General features: G+C 37.6%; 1 protein-coding gene across 11 annotated transcripts in view; it reads right to left on the minus strand.

The window, feature by feature from the left end:
• Window positions 1-497: 497 nt before the first annotated feature.
• Window positions 498-21359, minus strand: part of drp2 (dystrophin related protein 2) — a 336153-nt gene continuing 315291 nt past the window's right edge. For 3 of the 11 annotated variants that reach the window (XM_073921452.1, XM_068213215.2, XM_073921451.1), the window contains 6 exons: window positions 19441-19506; window positions 15374-15481; window positions 10374-10611; window positions 6107-6221; window positions 5801-5934; window positions 498-1665 (listed from right to left, as the gene is read on the minus strand). In XM_073921452.1, coding sequence (XP_073777553.1) covers window positions 5840-5934; window positions 6107-6221; window positions 10374-10611; window positions 15374-15481; window positions 19441-19506 — 622 coding nt within the window. In that variant the 3' untranslated portion in view covers window positions 498-1665; window positions 5801-5839. 11 annotated transcript variants of the gene reach the window in all.

Raw genomic sequence — 21359 nt, forward strand, 5'->3', positions numbered from 1 at the left:
GGTTCGCCTTGTGTGGACTTCGAAGGCCTTACCCTACCTTCGGAGGATGCAGCCTCTGAAATGAGACACAGCCAGGCCCGGATTATGAATTCAAAGGCCTCTGGGCACAATGTCTTGTAGGCCCCCTAATAAGCTGCACCCCTATAGTTGAATTAAAAATAATAATAATAATATTTAATATTTTTAATATTAATAATAATAATAATATTTTTTATTAATTTTTTTTTTTTTTATAAATTATATACAATACATATATTTGGTCTACAAAGATTTAACTTATTTTAAAGCATTTAAAGCACACATTAAAAAAATATACTAATACAACTAGTGCAAATTAATGGATTTTAATTTACTTGTTCAAGTTCACTGAAGCACAACTAAAAATTATATTTAAAGGTATTTTTAATGCATAACTTCTACTTCTATGATGCATATGGTTTGGATATAACACCTCTCCAATCCAGTTTTATGAATCTGAGTCCTCCATAATACACACGCTTATTAATGATTCCTACTTGTCTTCCTCATGATGAAGAATAGGCAAAATCTAATATGTAGTGGGGGAAAAAGAAAAACGTGTTCATCAGACCGGGTTCATGATCGATCGCATCAAAACAAGTTGCCATGCGCTTAACGAACTACGCCACTCGCGCTGCTGTCTATTGCGCTCTTCAGTTATGTTTTCTCTGTCAATCAAACGGTGATGGGTGGGAATCGCTTAACTAGCTTATTCCAAGGAGGTGCACTATTTGCTCTTAGCCTAAATAGGCACTCCAAAAGTGGCATTTTTCCACGCTCGCAGAGGCCCCAAGTGCACAGGGGCCATAATGCCCATTGGTTAATCCGACCCTGGACACAGCTTAGTTGGTTAGTTTTGATTTCATGTGTACTTAATCTAAACGTCTTTACTGTAACATTTGCTCAATTTAATGCACGATTTCTTAATACCATTTCTTTAAAAATCACACTAACCTCAAACTTTTAAACAATATCATATCTCGTTTTAAAGATGCTTAGATATTTGTATTGAAAGCAAAACACAAATACTAATCAAGAAAATGCAGAGTGTGCATAATTATATGCATTTTCGATTGATGAAAAAGTAAAGAGAAGCTCAAGGCAGTAGCACAATGTTTGTGGGCATCTTAAATAAATGATAGGCTCAACCAAAGACGTCATTCCTCCAGTGTAAATAAGCTTTCCTGTGTGTCCTGAAAATTCAGAGAAATCTGCTTTTTTCTGCTTCACGGGACAGGGGCCACACATTCCTGACTTACCATCGATATACGTGTATATTTGTGTTTATGCGCATGAGTAAGTAAATCATTTTAAAATGGAAAAACACACACACACACACACGCACACACACACACACACACGCACACACAGAGAAGTTGCTGGCACAGGGATACCTAAGGAGAGACTTCTTCCCTTCTTCTGGCTCTTGTGCTGTACGGATGAAGCTCCACACCTTGCATTAGCACACGGTTAGCACAGTGTCCGGATCAATGCAGGCTTTTGGTACCATGTAAACATTAGTTTGTTTAGTCAGCACTCAGAAATCCCCTCTGCTCTTTGGGACTGGCAAACGAAACTCTTCTGGTCTGGATTCGACGGCCCTGGACGTTGAAGACCCTGCCCACCTTTAGATGAGCAATACGGCACCTGAAATATTAAAGACGGGGGGTTACATCATGGACAGATCAATAGAAAGTTGAAACATCAAATGCAAAAAGTTCAGGAATGTTTTCTAGTGTAGTTCTCTTTAACAAACCGAGAAGTGGAGTGTGTAGCGCTCCGTCTGCAGTGCATACTAAAATAAAAAAACATGTTTTAAATGAATAGCTCAGCTCAAAATAAACCGCTATGACTTTCTTTTCTTTTCTAAAGCACAAATGTCTTCTGAAGGGTGTTGGGAACAAACTAGGAGGTGTTGTTTTTGTTTTATTTTTGCTGAAAATATCTTGCTTTAGCTCTCAAGTTTGTTTTGAGTACATTGTGTTCATTCATGGACCAATAATCCAATTTTAATGCAATTAAGACAATACTCTGATTAAGAGTCTACCATGTATACAGCAATTTTTAATCCGATTAAGGTCATAAACAAACTTAACAGAAATCAAATTAAGACGTGTGGAGTATGCCCATTTTAGTCGCATTATTGAAGTGCAGTACAGACATGTAAACACAGCATTTTGCTACAGGATACCAGTGGTTCTCAAACTTTTTCAGACAAGGGCCCCTTTGTGTAGGGCAAATCCTTTTGGGCCCCCACCTAAAAAATAAAAATGACACACACACACACACACACACACAAAAAAAAAAAAAACTTACATTTAAAACTTTACTTAAAAATTTTTGAATTGTACTATTCATGTTCTGGATTTATTTTTGTGAGATGTCAGTTGAGTTGACATGGTTTCAGTGCTCCAATCAACCGATCAAATCTTCAAGTACACTGTGGTCTGCTCTCACTGGATTTGATCGAGCCATATAGCCACAAGCTATTTTGTATACGAGTCATCACATTTACACAATTCTGCATTAACCCTTTCAGCTGAAAGCCTAAATTTAGCTTTAAAGTTTTATAGAGTACTGTCATTCATCAGCCTGTTAATGGTTAAAGGTTTACTGTGCTGTTGTAACTAGCAATACTTCAATAGAGTGAAGGCTGTAGTGGTTCATTGTGTTGAAGTTTTGTTTATTAATATTCCTTTTTTTGTGCACATCATAATTTACTGAGGTTGACAATCCTGACTTAACACTGCTAAAAATATTTTGCTAAATGCATTTTAGAATGGGGTAATCAAGTTCAGAGGCAAAGAGGGCACATTTAAACCACTTAAAATGCAAAGAGTGCATAAATTTAGCATTTTGCTGGCTTTAAAATGTTCATTAACAACTTGTTCTAATAAAAATAACACTGAACATTACATTTAAATTAGTTACATTTTTAAAATGTGGGAAAAATGGTGGATTAGCATCTTGATAAATATGCATTTACACTCCGAGTATTACACTTTGAGCAGATATGTTGAGCACTATTACATTTAAACATTTAGTAATTCATTAGCCCTATAATGTAACACACACACATATATATATATATATATATATATATATATATATATATATATATATATATATAATTTATTTATTAATTTATTTAAATCATCCAGTTATTGACCAATGTTAGTAAGAGGTTCACTGCAGAGCTCATCCAGCTGTCATTATTGTAACAGGAGTTCAATCTCCATGATCTCGCTGATGTGATGACAGCTCCATTCATTGTTATTGCAGCACTTTTTCCTTTTTTAGTTTTAATAGGTTGGTTTGTCATGCTGCAAAGAGAACCATCTGATATCTACACAATGTAAAGTGTAAAGCCTGTTGCACTGTGGACGAAGTGCAATGTTGTGTCTTGTCTTTAAAATGACATTTGTTTTCTCTGAGTGAGGCCTGTGCAGAGAGGCACACTCTCCACAGCGCCCAGCTGATCGGTTACTTAGCAGCACAAGCCATATATGGGTCATTCTTCAACTATGGGCACTTTTAGCTTTGTGAAGTTGAGTAAAAATTTTTTTTTTCAAAATTAACGTAACATAGCCTCATAAGTTTAAACAATTTGTCTAGTTTTAAGATCTATAAGAGGACAAACTTAGATAAGAAGAGAAACTGAACAAATGTCAATTTTGCCACATCTCAATATTTCAAAATGAAATAAATTATGGCAGTCAAACATTGTCTAAGATCACTTTTGTATCTAGTTTAACCAATCTTTCCACAATGTATGTATAATAATTATACATTTGTCAATGAAATAAATTAATTGTTGGCTGAATTATACACCTATCACACTCTAAAATGAAATATTAATTTGGTTAAGAGTTTATTAGAAAATAAATAAACCGAATTTGTATATTGAATAGAGCATGAACTTATACATTGTGAATACACTTTAAATGTGTGATAAAAACTTTTAAAATATTTTTAAAAAATGTTTGTGGTGATGGAATTGACAGTAGTGGAAATGACATTTCCACAGTTTATTGTGAAAAATTAAAAATAGCTTCACCGATTAGCTTTGAATTGATACTAGCCTTTCATGTATACAAAACACTTTTATTTACCTTCATTTTGTTTGTTAAAAACACCTTTGAAGGTACAACATGTTTGGAAATGACGTAGAATTCATTCTATTCATTTTCATAGAAACCAACTAAATAATCTTTCACACAAACTTTTTAAAGCGACATTACAGTGTTGTGGTGGAAAGGACACTGATACTGTGCGACAGCTATTAGATATTTTGTATAAAAAATAATATTGATAACAGTCTCACATTAATAACTATAAAATAATATTTATAAATAATATTTATATTAAAATGTCATTTTCATTGTTGAAATGGTTGTGTGTCAAGGTGAAAACAGTGATTTTGACACCTAAAAGGAGGTTAAATAACATGAAAAAAATATAATAGAAAGGTAGTAAATTTTAAAGTAGGTTTTATTGTTAGTTTGACAATAAAAGAGAAATTTGAACAAAATTATATATTACAAAGTATAAAACAAAGTGCCCGTAGTTGAAGAATTACCCATATAGGGATGAGCTTTCAGCCACCGATAATATTCTTTATACAGCATTGATCATGTATTTGAACTGAAATATAGTCACTTAAATAGACATGAGAATTCATTTAGTTGTTTAAAAGTAAACAACATTGAAAATGTAAGCTAAATGTAAACGCCGTCAGGAGCAGCAGACACGAGCACCAAAAATCACCGGAGGCACCCGGTTGGAGCACTGATTTAATTAACGTCCCTGTGCATAGTGATGTGGCGCTACGCTGCGCTTCTTTTCCTGTGTGCGAAAGTATCAACTGCATTTAAATTAACTAATAAAACTTAATATTTCCAGTACTTTTGAGCTCAAATTCTAATAAAGAAATATATTAACCTTTAGATACACCCCCTTTCATCTAGAATTTCTTTGCACCCTCCTAGCGCCATCTGGTGGCCCCCAGTTTGAGAACCGCTGGTCTATATGCACACAGCTGTTTGACACTATTCTCTACACCTACAAAGTCAGTGAAGGACCAAAGACACTTGCATCGCAAAATGTGATGTTTTTTTTCCCCATACGGCATGCAGTCTCACGTTTCATTAAAACAACACTCTTCCAGCAGTTCATACTTGCATCCAATATCTCGTTTGTCATAGGGCATACATGAAATGTTCCTCAATGAAAGTGAGAGTACCAAACTGCAGTTAATGTTGACAAATTAAAAATGAAACACCCGAAATAACATGAAACTCTAGAGAAAATGTGGATAGCAATGTCGTCGATTGAATTATGTGCTGTAACATGTAAAACAGGATCATGATAGAAACATTCAAAAAGCAACTCATGTAAACACCTTAATCATATTATTGTCTTATTCAGACTAATGCAAATAATTTGATTACTGATGTCCATGGAAATGTAGTCAGTGTTTCTCAACCATGCTCCCGAAGGACCACCAACACTGCATGTTTTGGATGTCCCATTGCAGGGCTGTTTTTCAATATTTCTCATAAGCAGCGTGCAAAACACCCATGGTAAATCATTTTTAAAAAACGCCTCTCAAAGCAAAATGCGTGTTTGGTGTGATCGGCCCCTTATGCATCATGTCATATCGCTCACCTCTTAATGTGGTTTTCTGGAGTGAAAGCATGCCAGTAGAACTGTGACCTGTTTATGCAGAGGATTATATAAATACCACTCTTATAATGTAGAAATAAAGAAAGCATAAGGAAACCTGCAGACGTATAGGCCTCAGAGTTTGGCTTCAGGTTCTTCATGGTCCTGGCTCAGACGGGAAGACGTTCCTCAACTGTTCGATAACCTGCTGCAGCTGCAGTACCGTGTCCTGCTCATGATCCAAATCCTCACCTACGCAATATTAAATGCTACATTAAACCTCAACAGAATGCAGCACAAGCTAACAGCGACGCATAATCTGCCTTATTTAAATAAGTCACATCTCTCTGAATCCCATTATGGGCTGATGTTGGCAGGAAGACAGCAAATGGCGCTGAGCTGCCAGGTTATTCTGGGGTCTCACCTGCAGCTTCTGTGTCTGTGGTCTCTCTGCTGGGAGGCTCCCCCTGGTGGCCACCTGACACCGGAGAGGACAGAGAGGAGGGTGCCGAACCATTGGCCTCCGAGTCGTCTTTGGGCTGCCAGACATGACAAAATGATGCAAGGATATAATTAAATCCTAAATATTTAATATTTAAAAATTCTATATAACTTTAGCACTACTCTAATATAAACACTGATGTTCAAATGCTTTGGGTTCTTCAGGGATGTACAGTTTGTGACGGAAATTAACAATTACATTAAAAAACAATTGGGCATACCAGTGCAACCAACTCCAATGAAGTTCATGCACAATTCCCTTCAACATGAGTTAAAAATATGACTCTTAAAATAATAGCTGTACAACAATTACGTTTCACATTGCAATCCGCTTGTCAAGTCTGACATCACGTGTCATCAAATGCTGTATCAGACTATATGGCAAGGGTCAAAGGAATATCACTAGATTCAAGCATTGGCATATCTTTGTTTAGAAATCCATTCCAGTTTACTCCATTCCCTACATTTAAAAAAAAAAAAAAAACTGGATAAAAAAAAAAAACTCTATTGGTATAGCCTTCGGTCTCAGGAATTTTATTTATTGTCTGCACCAAGGGTATATACTGAAATGGGGAAACTGCTTTTAAACATGCAGCACTTCTTGCAGGGAATAACCTGCAAACAAAGCTGCAGTTTAAAGAGTTGGTTTTACTACACACTTTTAAAAAGATGTTTAATGATTTGGAACGGGTAACATTGGCCTGTAGAAGTTCTGGTTAGTTTTAGGTGTCATTGTATGTGTGTTTTGATGGATGCATCATGTAATCTGTTATTTTTGTTAAACATATGTGAACTGTACACTGCTCAATCTTGGCCAGGACACTTTTGTAATCTTAATGTGCATTTTCCTGGTAAAATAAAGGCTATAAAAATAATAATAATTACTAACATACACTCACAGTGTGTTGTGATCTTATATTGAAAATTATAAATGTATCGTTCCTATTCATGTAGATGTATTGTTGTCTTGGATGCCGTTATAAACTGTGATTTTAAAGTGTGGTTTGACTAAACAGTGGTCATAAAGGGTTATTGAAAAATGTTACTCCATTAAACTGAGTGCATGCTTAGAGCCCGAAACATAATTCCATATGTCACCACTTAAAGGTGCCATAGAATGAAAATCTGGATATACCTAGCCATAACTGAATAAGAGTTCAGTACGTGGAAATGACATACTATGAGCCTCAAACACTATTGTTTCCTCATTCTCATGTTAATCCTCTGAGTGGAAAATCCCAGTGGAAAACAGGCCAATCAGAACAAAATACACAATCTACACCAGATCATTATTATGCATGCCTTAGGCAGAATTTGATTAGCTATAATGAGATAACAACAATATCTTTTATATTTTGTTTTATCTTCATATGTATATTGTGAAATTTCCAGTGTATGATTGTAATGTGGTAACAAACACAAGTAAACTGTTGAGCTCCTGTGTTTAATGCACATTTAAAACGCAGCCCTATTGACCTTATTCTAAAATGCGGAAGTGCGCCTGTTTTTGCGATTGTCTTAGAACTTCCGATTCAGTTGCCTATGGGAGAAATGACTAGGAATGATAAACGGCAAAAAACAGTCAAACTACTTGCTCTACAAACAAACGTTTGCATGATTATACAGACCAAGTAAAACAATATAACAAGAAAATATCAAATTGCAACATGAAGCAGCGTAATGAGCAGTTTTTAATGTTTAAAAAGGAGTTAAGTTTTTTGTAGTTTTTGCTTTTTTTTGTAGTTTTTGCTTTTGCAAATCCACCTGGGCTGCTTTTAAAACATTTCTCTTGCCAGTGCCATTCAGCCCTGTTACTCTTGTGTACATCCACCAGAGGCTGCTGTCAACCGACTGACTGATTGACTGACCCAACCTCTTCCCTTTCTAAACCCAACCAATAATGTTTTCAAAAGTACCAATTGACCAGTGCCCATTCACTTCCCTAAACCCGACTAACAGTGTTTTCGAAAGCAATCCAGAAAAAGAAAAGACAAATTTTTGTGGCAGACAGATTTTTATCATGTTTTCAGATTTTACCACATTTTCACCTTGTTATTTACTTCTTTATTTTATTTTTTGGCTTCTGTTTTTGTCTTACTCGCTTTTTGGAACCGTTCTTCGCCGGACTCAGACTCGACCCTATTGTCATGGTCAACTCCTCTCTGCATCTCAAGTCTGCCAATGTACATGGCAAGCTACTGGACAAACTGGTAACAGCAGTAAAGCTGTCCATATGAAGGTAAGCGGAAAGCTGGTAAGCGCGAAAAGAAATGGCGTCATACCACCCCGTAGCGTTCATTTTAAAGAGGAAATGCAGCCATACGTTCCTCTGGCTACAAAATTCTGGATCTCCAGAAATGCATATAAGGCTAAATTTTCAGAATGAGCCTTTTAAAAAGAAAATTTTTACAAATAAAACATAATTATTTTGCTGCTATTTATTTCAAAGTATATTACGCTGTGTGTGTGTGTCAGGCATCAGCAGTGTTCATTATTATTCATGACTGTTCCAAATACGGTTAAAACTGAGCTTTTCATTCTAGGGGTAATTTTTGTGGTTATAAATAAGCAAATAATTCATTTCTGTAGAAATGTTTATCTTACCTAAGCCACATATCTACTATGTAGATATCAAAGAGTAAATAAAACAGTAAACAGTAGCAACAGTAAATTAGTTGTACCTTCTTCATGCCTTCTACCAACACTGCAAGTATAAAATAGGAACAACAAACTAACCCATTATCATTAGAGATAACACTTGCCACTAAATGCAAATGGCATTCACATGATATAAACAGCAGACCAGACTGTATGTAGTCAATTTTAAAAGCCAGCCTTGCAGAAAGCAGAGTTGTTGGGTTCTTTGATGGGAAAAAAAAGCTGTCGCAAGTTTTCAAATGCTGCCAAAACTCCAAACTCTGCCGTTTATCGACCAGGGATTTGGCCCTTTTTACACACGTTACAAAGGCGCTGTATTTTCTTGAGAGATGAAATAAACTGATAAGAAACAGAGATGACTCGCCTCTTTTCCCCCCATATTTCACAGGCAGATGAGTTGAACCGAGGCCCTTTTTCATGAATACCTCAAATTTTTTTCTTCAGTTAAACTCTTTTATCACTTTAGAGATGTCCACAGAGGTAAGACTGTAACTTTCCCAGTCTAGGGGTGCGGAACGAAGAGTTCAGATCTCCATAATCCCAGCACATTATTGCTTCCCCGTGACACATCTCTTATTCATTTTTGTAGGTTAAGTCGATCTCTCTCCTCAGTTCCTTCCCTCTATTTCCGTCTAATTCCTTTTCACCTATAGCTCCAGCCTCAGTGTTTTCGCTCTGCTCTCTCACTCCATTCAACCTGCCAATCATATCTCTGCAGCGCTGCCTCGCTTTTTTTCTGCACAACCACCTCTTATCCCATTCACTCAGCACCGCCTGAGCTTTTCTTTTCCCTCCTCGGCCTGCTTTCTGTCTTTCTTCCACTGAAGAAAAGGATCCTCTTTCTGCCCACTCTATTCTGTCCATCTCGCTCCTTAAGCTCTACGTACGTCAGCTGGAAAAATGACTTACCTTCCACCCACTCCATCTGTATGATTGCATCTCCATCAATGCTATTCTCTGGCTTTCCCTTTCTTTGCAATTTACCAAAGTTAGTGTTTTCCCTGCACTCCCTCCATCTCTTTTCAGGCCTCAATAATGGGAATCCCCCCCCGTCTCCTTTCACTTGAGACGATTCTTTTCTAGTTTCCTGTCTCCTTGTCCTCGCCCAACCTGCATTAGTAAGCATCTCTTGCCTCGCTTTTACCCTTCTACATCTAGCACATCAAGGTAGTCTATAATACGGTCTATCCTCCTCTGTTCAATTTCCTTCCTACTCTTTTCGCCGAAAGCTTCAAATGCATCTTACTCCCATTTTTTTCACCATATTGTGTAAGCCATCTTTATTTCTCTCAGAGCGGCTGTTTTTAAAGCTCAAAACCTTCCTTCAACCCCATAAACATTTAACATTAAAGTCTCCAGCTCTGATTTACCTGCGCATGTCCATCCCTGTGCAGCGTTAACATATTCATTCAACTCCCAACACACCTTTCTTCCATTGTTTCCATCACTATAATCTCTTCTACCTCACATTTTAATAGTCACTTAGGGCCCGCTTCTCATTTTGAAGATATACGGGCATCTGTTGAACACACCTGCAGCAGTAGTTCTCGGAGTCTGCGGAGCTGGGACTCCAGTTGCTTGTTGTGGTCCTCTAGAATCTGCATGCGGGTTTCCAGGCGGGTTTTGTGCTGTCGGAGGACTCGGGCCTCGGCTAGAAGTTCCTCGTCTTGCTGACCGGGTGGTGAACCTGGACCTGACTCCAGAAGCTGAGGTGATGCTGCTGCTTCCTCGTGCTTCCACTTCAGCCGCCGATACTCGCCCTGCAGCACCCTGTGGAAGACACAATCACTCATTAATTTTTGCTTCGGATTAGTCCTTTATTTAGGAGCGTCACAGTGGTGCCAAGGTCGCTGGTTCGAGCCCCGACTGGGCCAGTTGGCATTTCTGTATGGAGTTTTCATGTTTTCCTAGTGTTGGTTTCATCTGGTTTTCCCCACAATCCAAAGATATGCGCTATAGATGAATTGGGTAAGCTAAATTGTCCGTAGTGTATGGTGTGAATTAGTGTGTATGGGTGTTTTCCAGTGATGGATTGCAGCTGGAAGTGCATCCACTGCGTAAAACTTATGCTGGATATGTTGGTGGTTCATTCCACTGTGGCGACCCTGGATTAATAAAGTGACTTAGCTGAAAATAAAATAAATGAATGAATAGTCATTTATTCATCAGGGGTCACCACAGTGGAATGAATCGGCAACTGATCTGGCATATGTTTTACACAGCGGATACCCTTCCAGCTGCAACTCAGTACAGATATATTTGTTAAAATAATATTTTAGTCACCGAATGTCTTTTATTATAGAAAGATAATACATTTAAATTTAAGTCAAATATTGCAATATATATTATATATATATATATATATATATATATATATATATATATATATATATATATATATTGCTCTATTTAAAAAATAAATGTACAAATATTTTCCCCTAAAATAAAATGTGGGCCATTATCATAAATTATTTTGTCAAATTAGCTTCAGGCTTCAGTACAGACTAATAATGTATATGCAATGCACAAATATATTATTATAAAGTTTTCTATAGAAAATATTAATTTCAATTTGTGAGTGGTTTACTCATATATGCTGAGCATTGTCAATTGTTTTATTTATTTTGTTTATTTTAAGTTATTGCATTAATTATGTCACGATCACCAGCGATCTAAGCCTCATAGATCACTGGAAAACATTCACTTTTTACTCTGACTGCAATTCTGTCACCATAGGAACTACAACTCCCTTCAGGCACCATACACACACACACCTGTCCCGGTTCTCCATTGACTATACACACAGCTGGTTGAAGTATGGTATGAAGATGGTTGCGCATGGGGACTGAACCAAACAGCTAGCCAGACAGTACCAAAAAGCTGAGGAACAAGGAAAAAGGGGGGGAATTCCGGGAGTTTTCCAGGAGACAGAACAATACGGGAGATGGGCGGGAGATGGGTCTGAAATACGGGAGACTCCCGGGAAAAATTGGAGTGTTGGCAGGTATGGCTACAAGTGATTTAGTGGAGTGATGAGAGTTCCAGACTAGCATGCAGAAAATATGGGTTCGAATCCAGAGTGATGCATCTATAGATGTTAGCTTTGAAATCCTCTTTTCTTGTAACATGTTTTGTTTTAACATTTGACTGACTTACCAATGAACACTTTGTGAATAAATATGTCATGTTTTGGTCATAAAAAAATATTGTTGCTAGATCAGATACATTTGGGGCCAGAAGTTAATGATAATTATTAATGTTATTCATAAAATTTCCCATTTACTGTATTTTATTAACGTCTACCCTAAACCCAACCGTCACAGTACTTTAAAAATATTGATTATTGTCATACAGTGTTACAAAAATGATGCTATGTTGATGGCGTATCCGCAGCTGTATCCTATCTAGACTACACCAAAAAACAGTAACATTATTAAAATAAATAAAACCATAGTTTCAGAGTATTCGTACAAGTCGGGATTCGAACCCAAAAGCCATTTGCAGCACAGTAACTATGTGGTTAGGCTATATGAGACAGAGTTTTATTCAGACATTGTCAGTCAAATGTAGATTCGCCAGGTCCCGAAACACTTCTGAAATGACCAATGCTTTGAATCACTTAAGTCACATGATCTGGTGTTTTGAAACACTTTAGTCACATGACCTGTGTGTTTCGAATCCTGTAGTCACGTGACCTGGGTGTTTTGGAGCATGCTTCGGGATCTCGATACTCAAAACTTTAGTTTCACATCAGCCATTCCTAAAATTTTTCTGTTATCTGACTATACTTCTGGATTTCTCTGTATGTTACCATTTGCTCCTGATTGTGACCATTGCCTATCTGACTATTCTTTGTGCAATTTAGTACTGCATGTGGATCCTCAACTCCGTTGTCCAGCATCCTTAAGTTACACATTATATGTTCTGAAGAACCTTTTTTCTTTATGTGTATCATATGTGTTAAATTGGAGAATAAATTAGATGTGTTTTATTTAAGAGAAATTGTTTTTAACCCTCTAAAACCAAATCAAATTAAATTACAAAAAAAAAAAAATAGCACAGCATGTTTTTTTAAGAGAGTAGCAATCATTCAGCACTCTTTCTGCTGATAATGACAGTGGGAAGCCGTGATTTATTCAGGAGGTTAAGGTTGCAGATCCCCTGCAGACACTAACAATTAATCTAGCTTTATTGACCTATTACTCACATATAACAAAGCAAGAGCACATGAGAACATGACTTAAAGGTCAGGATTTACGCTGAAGACAAAACTCATAAATGACTCAGAGCTGTAACAGTAGCCTCTGGGATGAAACTAAAACCCTAAACCTGATAGACTTGTGTGTATGAACCTCTGTTTGAAGATATAAAAAACACACCTCGTTCATCTGATGTGGGTCCAATGAACCTTTCCGACCTAAAATAACCATTATTATAATAATATCCTCAATTGCATTTTATCTCACACAGTTCAAACTAATATTTATAGATACAGCTAGCTTACAAATACTTTTTTGCTTTACCACCAAAAAAAATCAACATTGTTTAAAATAGACACATTTTCATAAGAAACAATAGAGCTTTATATATTCAGACTTATTTGTTAATCTACATTTCTTCAGCATTTTATTATACTGAAATATATTTGCAATTTTTCACTGCAAAACTTTTCTCAGACTTTTGTCAGACCCAGTCCCAAAACACACGTGCCAATCAGCATTGAGTATGTGCGTGTCTTGTAACGACTGAGGAGATATCAAAAACGGATGAGGTCTTGTTGGGGTTATAATCATCGTTTGACAAAAATATATTGAATGTAAAAACTAACTAACTAACTAACTAACTAACTAACTAACTAACTAACTAACTAACTAACTATATAAATATATAGCCCCCCTTAGATTTTTTTTCTCTTTTTTAAATGTTTCACAAATAATGTTTAACAGAGCAAGGAAATTTTCACAGTATGTCTGATAATATATATATTTTTTTCTGGAGGAAGTCTTATTTGTTGTATTTCGGCTAAAATAAAAGCAGTTTTTTAATTTTTAAACACCATTTTAAGGACAATATTATTAACCCCCTCAGGCTAACAAACCATCATTATATAATACCTTGCCTAATTACCCTAACCTGCCTAGCTAACCTAATTAACCTAGTTAAACCTTTAAATGTCACTTTAAGCTGTATAGAAGTGTCTTGAAAATATCTAGTAAAATATTATTTACTGTCATCATGGCTAAAAATAAAATAAATCTTTGATTAGAAATGAGTTATTAAAACTATTATGATTATAAATGTGTTGAAAAAATCTTCTCTCCGCTAAACAGAAATTGGGGAAAAAATAAACAGGAGGGTGTATAATTCAAGGGGGGCAAATATTTCTGACTTCAACTGTATATATGCAACAGTTCTGCCTAGTTCTCGAATCTGATTGGCTGATAGTTGAGCGATATTCTCATACAGCCTCTTCATTCTTGTATATTACTCTGCCCACATAGAGTGATAGCAGATCAATAGACTCACTACAGTTTGACAAATATTGCAGCTGTGGGACAGCATAATGTACTTTTGAGGCTTTTTTAGGTGAGAATGTAGTTGTTTAGATTGAAAATATGCAGTTTATTTATTAGGATAGTGCCTTATTTAAGTATTTATATAAACAAGGATGGAGCAAGGTTGATTGCAAGGATGCTGTCCATCCACAAGATGGTGACATAGACAGCATAATAAGCCGAAGCCGAGTCGATCTTTCTCTTTTGTATGTTATGGTGCTGTATTTATACCACAATAATTGTAGTGTTTTGAGTGTGAGATGTTTGTGTTGGCCACTCTTTGTATAGCACATACCCGCATGTGTTTAGTGTTTTTCCTTATTGCAAACACAATAGTAATCTGGTAATGTTTGTGCTGCTTAAATTTTGAATATTGTGCCTAAAGGTTAATTATTGTGATCTCCTGATTGCAACAGAGAAATACTGGCAAATCCATGTAGACTGATGGCATTTCATGCTGTTCAGCCTTATAATCTTAAAATGTGAGCAAAATCACCGGTTCTGTCATCACTTTGGATATTATGGTAGAGAATCATTTAAATACTAGCTCTAAAGTGACTAGCTCTAGCAACAGTTTCTGCTGTTCTGATCAGCTGCAGATGTGAATGAGTGGCAGAAGAAAGTAGCTCCTCATACTTTAGACTCTCTGTGCTTGATTTTCTTTTTTATACACACACACGATTATGCTGTCGAATTGTTGTATAAATGCAGTATCACACTTGTAGCAATGTGGATTTGGTCCCTGGTCACTGTCAGTGCTGGGACACTAAAGCACTCAGCCTGTGGCTTTGTGCCAACCCATGCCACCCACCAGTGCCGATATACAGCCATAGTGCTCTTGGACCACCCTACCATCATACCAGTTATTATTCAGTGATATACCATTCACACAAATCCTAAAACTGAAGCTATTTTGTTAATTGTGATTAGTGCTGCTCATGTCTCAGCATCAGGTGTGATAGTGCAAGGGTGCTCACCGGTTCTCGTTCTCCAGGCGGTGCAGGGTGCGCTGCAGCTCCTCTCGGTCCTGGCAGTCCAGCTGGGCCAGCATGAGGCCGTGAGGGGAGTCCTGCTCGAGACTGGGGCTGGAGTGACGCAGGAGGTACTGATCTTCATCCCTGAGTCGCCCCATACAGGAGACATCGCACACTCAACACATTAGCAGTGCAGCAGCAGCAGACGACGCATACACACAGTGCCAAACACACACACAAACACCCAATGCCAAACGCACACAAAGCTGCACACACATAAGCCAAATGCACACAAAGCGGATGGGCCATATCAACACAGCACACATATTCTGCATAAACTGAGCATGGCATGTTTAGAGTGTAGACAAACACAGAGCATTGCACAGCAAACAGCAGTGTAGACGCTGAACGCAAAACATGCTAATCCAAACATTCTCTATGCCATCAAATATAACACACAGCCAATATACAGGCACATATGATGGGCAGAAAAATGACCGCTGAACATGTGAAGCGGAGAATGATCACGCTGCTCACATTAGTCACATCAATAATACAAAACCAGCTGTTTTTATGCACTCTGCTGTAATTATGCAGGTGCCATTACACGGGCCATCGGTAAACAAAGGCTACTGATAGATTTGGTAAAAGCCACTGAAATGTCATGTTGTGCCGTGTCAGCCATGACTCACTCTTGCACTGCCTGTAGAGAAACAGCAGGGATTGAACTTCACAATAAAAAGTGGTCAATTAACTCATTTATTTTTTTGGTGAACTTAAGGACTTTATTTCATTACAACTTTTCTAAAAAATATAATAAAGTTAGTTTTAATAGACATTAAGCTGTTATATAGTATATATAGTAAAATTTTGTCTTTTTTTTGTCTCCATCTCTGTTTGAAATCTGCATTTGCAGCTATTTACAAAAGAATATTTTTTACCTGTGCATCAGCATGACTTCTCAGCTCAAAGTGAAGTTTCATAAACTAATTTCGAGAGGAGAACGTGATAATCTATAATAATCCAATCAGAGTGATACTAGCTTACATTAAATGGACTGTTTTCTCCCTGCTGCTCTATCTTCGTTTTGGATGGATCCCCCCTTCCACCCTATCTCCTCCTTTTCCTCCATTTTCTAAGGGGGATCTCTTGAGACCTACCTGATCTCAAATCCCCTTAAATGCTTATTGAACAGGCCTTGGACTTAAGTATCTCCCAGCTCCAGGGTTCAAACCCGGGACAAACCTGCTATAAACACTAAACATATCTAAGTGGCAACTCTTGTATGAATTTAAAAGCATAGTGTGTCATTTTCGCCACTAGAGAGCGCACATTCATAACAAAAAAAGGCAAAATATGATGATGCCGTGACTAAGTGTGGAATCACCTCGCGTTTTTGCCATTGCACACCGTGTGCTCGCAGTTGAAAAAGGAGTCAACTCTGACCAGAAAAGGCGTGTTACGTCAGTCTCGTCTCTTTCATTCTCCAATCAAATGAAAGCAGAGGTGGGGTTTCCGTTGAGTGCTTGTGTTGTCAAGACAACTATGGAGAATTTTTAAAAATGGAGGAGAGACTAGTGGTTTCAAGTTATCCAGAGCTGTATGACTTTACAAATCTTGTATATCACAATATTATTAAATATTACAATTATAACAATATCAACAGCAACACTCGTGCACGCGCACAATACACAGCTGATTCAGTCATTGTCTAGTGACATAAAAAAAATCGCATCGCGCTTCTTTTTTTAACGCAACAAAAAAGGCAGTGTGGTGTGCCTTGCATTTTCAGAACGTAAAAGTGTGTTTGGTGTGATCGGCCCCTAAAGCCGCTTTTACACTAGAGCTTAAGCATGCAATTTTTGGTCGTACGATGCTGTGAAAAGGAGCAGGATAAAACAAGATGATGCGAAATTGCTCCATATTTAAAATTTCCATACAAACAGGTCATGTTTTGATCTTCTAGTGGTGAAAAATGTATGACGACATCATAGCATGGCGACACAGGACGTGGTGTGTCAGTAGATAAAAATTGATTGTAGTAAGGTTTAGGTTTAGGGTTGGTAAAGGTGTAGATGTTAATGTAGACGATAATAACTAAAATGGTTGTATTTAAGGTTGTGGTAGGTGTAGACATTAATGTAGACATTAATAACTATGATGTTTGGGTTTAGGGTTATGGTAGATGTAGACGTTAATGTAGACACTAATAACTATGATGGTTAGGGTAGTTGTGGATGTTAATGTAGATGCTAATAACTACAATGGTTGGGTTTAGGGTTGTGGTAGGTGTAGACGTTAATGTAGACACTAATAACTATGATGGTTGGGTTTAGGGTTGTGGTAGGTGTAGACGGTAATATAGACACTAATAACTATAATGGTTGGGTTTAGGGTTGTGGTAGGTGTAGACGGTAATATAGACACTAATAACTATGATGGTTTGGTTTAGGGTTGTGGTAGGTGTAGACGTCAATGTAGACATTAATAACTATAATGGTTGTTTTTAGGGTTGTGGTAGGTGTAGACGTCAATGTAGACATTAATAACTATAATGGTTGGGTTTAGGGATGTGGTAGGTGTAGACGTTAATGTAGACACTACTAACTATGATGGTAGGGTTAAGGGTTGTGGTAGGTGTAGACGTTAATGTAGACACTAATAACTATGATGGTTGGGTTTAGGGTTGTGGTAGGTGTAGATGATAATGTAGACACTAATAACTATAATGGTTGGGGTAGTTGTAGATGTTAATATTGACACTAATAACTATGATGGTAGGGTTTAGGGTTGTGGTAGGTGTAGATGATAATGTAGACACTAATAACTAAAATGGTTGGGGTAGTTGTAGATGTTAATATTGACACTAATAACTTTGATGGTTGGGTTTAGGGTTGTGGTAGGTGTAGACGGTAATGTAGACACTAATAACTATGATGGTTGGATTTAGGGTTGTGGTAGGTGTAGACGGTAATATAGACACTAATAACTATGATGGTTTGGTTTAGGGTTGTGGTAGGTGTAGACGTCAATGTAGACATTAATAACTATAATGGTTGGGTTTAGGGATGTGGTAGGTGTAGACGTTAATGTAGACACTAATAACTATGATGGTTGGGGTAGTTGTAGATGTTAATAAAGAAACTAATAACTATGATGGTTGAATTTAGGGTTGTGGTAGGTGTAGACGTTAATGTAGAAGTTAATAACTACAATGGTTGGGTTTAGAGTTGGGGTAGGTGTAGAAGTTATTGTAGATGTTAATAACTCTGTTACGTCCCTGTCTTGCAGTCCTCAGACAGACCCCACTCGAGCGATTGCATGTTTCAGACAGAGATGGCGACAAAGAGGCAAAACCGATTTAATGATCCGAACACATTTAACAGCTGTGATGAAAACTTTGAATAATGCCCTAAATTGTAGTCTGTTCCGCACATAAGGTTTATTGTATAGCTTCAGAAGATTCAGAAGACAATGCATGAGTCACACGGACCACTTTTATGATGGTTTAATGGTCCTTTTGCATGCTTTTTGAATCTGGATAGAAAAGACTGATTCCTTTGTGTTCCGTAGCAGAAAGAGTCATAAAGCTTTGGAATGAGTTCATTTTTGGGTGAAGTCCTCCTTTAAATTTCCCTCATGCACACACAGAGCCATTTCCAGCACAAAGCGTGCGCTGTCATGACTCTAGGCACAGATGAGCTGACCTCTTTTATTAGTTGTGATTTTGTGAGGGCTCACCTTATTTCACCTATATATGCTCATGATTCAGTGGCTTTCTTTGTCCGCCGGCTTGCGGCTCTTAACATCTTGTTCGGTAGCATTTCAATAGCGCAATCTCTCTCTCTTTCTCTCTGTCCTGTCAGCGTCTGAGTATTTTCCGTCTGCTCTATTCATCCCTACTGTTGTGCTCCATAATCACACAGACGGAGGGTGAGAGTGCACATTGCCATGGGTCATTTTCATTATCTTTTTTAATTAATGTGACTGTCTAGCCACACCAAACACGAAGGCATGCGTGGCCATGCGCGGACGAGGATTTGACAGTGAGTGGGAGGTGTTGTACTCACAAACTTTCATCCGGCGAGAGGCTGTCAGTGAAAAAGGAACAGTTCTGGTTCTCCATTTCTGCCAACCTGAAAAGCAAGCAAGATGAAAATGTCATATTATGGAGCACGGGTCATAACGTACATAAAGGCGTATAAAGTCACCGTGCAGAGCAAATTTGACTTCAAACACAAGAGGCGGGGGAGCAGAACAGCACACGTAGGATTGGCGGCGTAAGGAGACGACAGCTGTGACTCATCTCAGCGAATGCACCTTAGAGCAGTTTCTCCAACCCCCCCTTAAAAAAAAATCACATGCTGTTATCCTACTCTGAGTTTTCAGCTACGGTGCACAACTAACCTGGATGGCAAATTATCGTGCGCCGGCAGAAGTCGTGCCTCCGGGCTTCACCCTCTGCTCTCGATCTCCATGACAGAGCCAGGGGAGAATCTGTTCCCCTTTCACTTCATTTGTCACATGCATTTTTATCACATAAACGCCTCTCTTGGGTATTTTCACCCAATCTTCTTCCAAGTTTTCATTCCTTGCCACAAGCGCCTCAAGAAAAAGATCTTCAATGTGCACAGAAGCTTACATGGCATACAGCTGACATGCCATGCAGGAAAGTGTACAGTCTGAACGCTTTACGGTCGACTGCAGCTTGAGACGTTGTGTCAACCTAAAGCCAAATTAAAACTGAAATGTGCAATTTATATGTATCTGGGAGTACCTAGAATGATTGCAAAGGTAACGACGGAAATACATTGACATCTTGAAAATATTTATATGTAGCCAGTTTCAGTTTCCACAAACTGTTCTTAAAACTTATATTTATATTATGAACTTCAGGTAAAGCTTTGGGGTTAGATTTGTTTTTAAAAAAAGTCTCTTGTCTTCCCCAAAACTGAATTTATTTGATCAAAAATACAGTAAAAACAGTAATATTGTGAATTATTGCTACAACTAATTCAAATTTTGATATATATATATATATATGTATTAAATATCAAAATAAAAAAACAGCTGAATTAGTTGTAACAATAATTCACATTTGATTTTATATGAAGTAGAACTCTTTTGAAACATTTGAGACTCATTGTGGATACGTACCCCGTCTATATTTTTTGGAGAGCACAAATTATGTAGCCAGAGGTATGTCTGGCTGCATTTTATTTATAAAATTAACAATACGGGGAGGTGAGATGCTGCCGTCGGCTTCTGTTGCTTTTTGCGCTATTAGTTGACCTTTTACCTCCATGTGGGCGGCTTTTTCTGCGTTTACCCAGTAGCTTGCTACGTACATTGGAGGACTTGGGAGTTGACAGTGACGATACGCTTAAAGTCTGGCAAAGAATGGTTCCAGAAACCAAGTAAAACAAAAACAAATAAATAAATAATAGGCAGAAAACATGGTAAAATCGGCCGTCCATGGCGGCTTTTCTTTTTCTAGATTGCTTTTGAAAACACTATCGGTTGGGTTTAGGGGTGGATGGGTCAGTCGATCAGTCATTCAGTCAACAGCAAGCTAGCTTGGTTGGTTGAAGTGTACATTGCGCCCTCAAGCAGACGCACCTCCGGTCACGTATTACAATGTCCCTAGAAATGTAAACCTAGGTACATGTCCACAAAGAGCCTGAGTTGATCAATTTATTTCCTAGCAAAAATATTAAAATAGTACTAAATAAAAATATTCTACTGCTCCAAATTTTGAATAAACTGTTTTGTCAAGACATTAAATTAAATTAAAGTATTAAGTTTCCTCCAGATTAGTCCCTTTATTCATCAGGGGTCACCACAGCGAAATGAACTGCCAAATTATCCAGCATGTTTTTTTATGCAAAGGTAGCCCTTCCAGCTGCAATCTGGGAAACACCCATACATTCTCACATTCACACTTATACACTATGGCCAATTTAGTTTATTCAATTCACCTATAGCGCAG

The sequence above is a fragment of the Danio rerio genome, chromosome 14 (assembly GCF_049306965.1).
Source record: "Danio rerio strain Tuebingen ecotype United States chromosome 14, GRCz12tu, whole genome shotgun sequence".
Taxonomy (NCBI): Eukaryota; Metazoa; Chordata; class Actinopteri; order Cypriniformes; family Danionidae; genus Danio; species Danio rerio.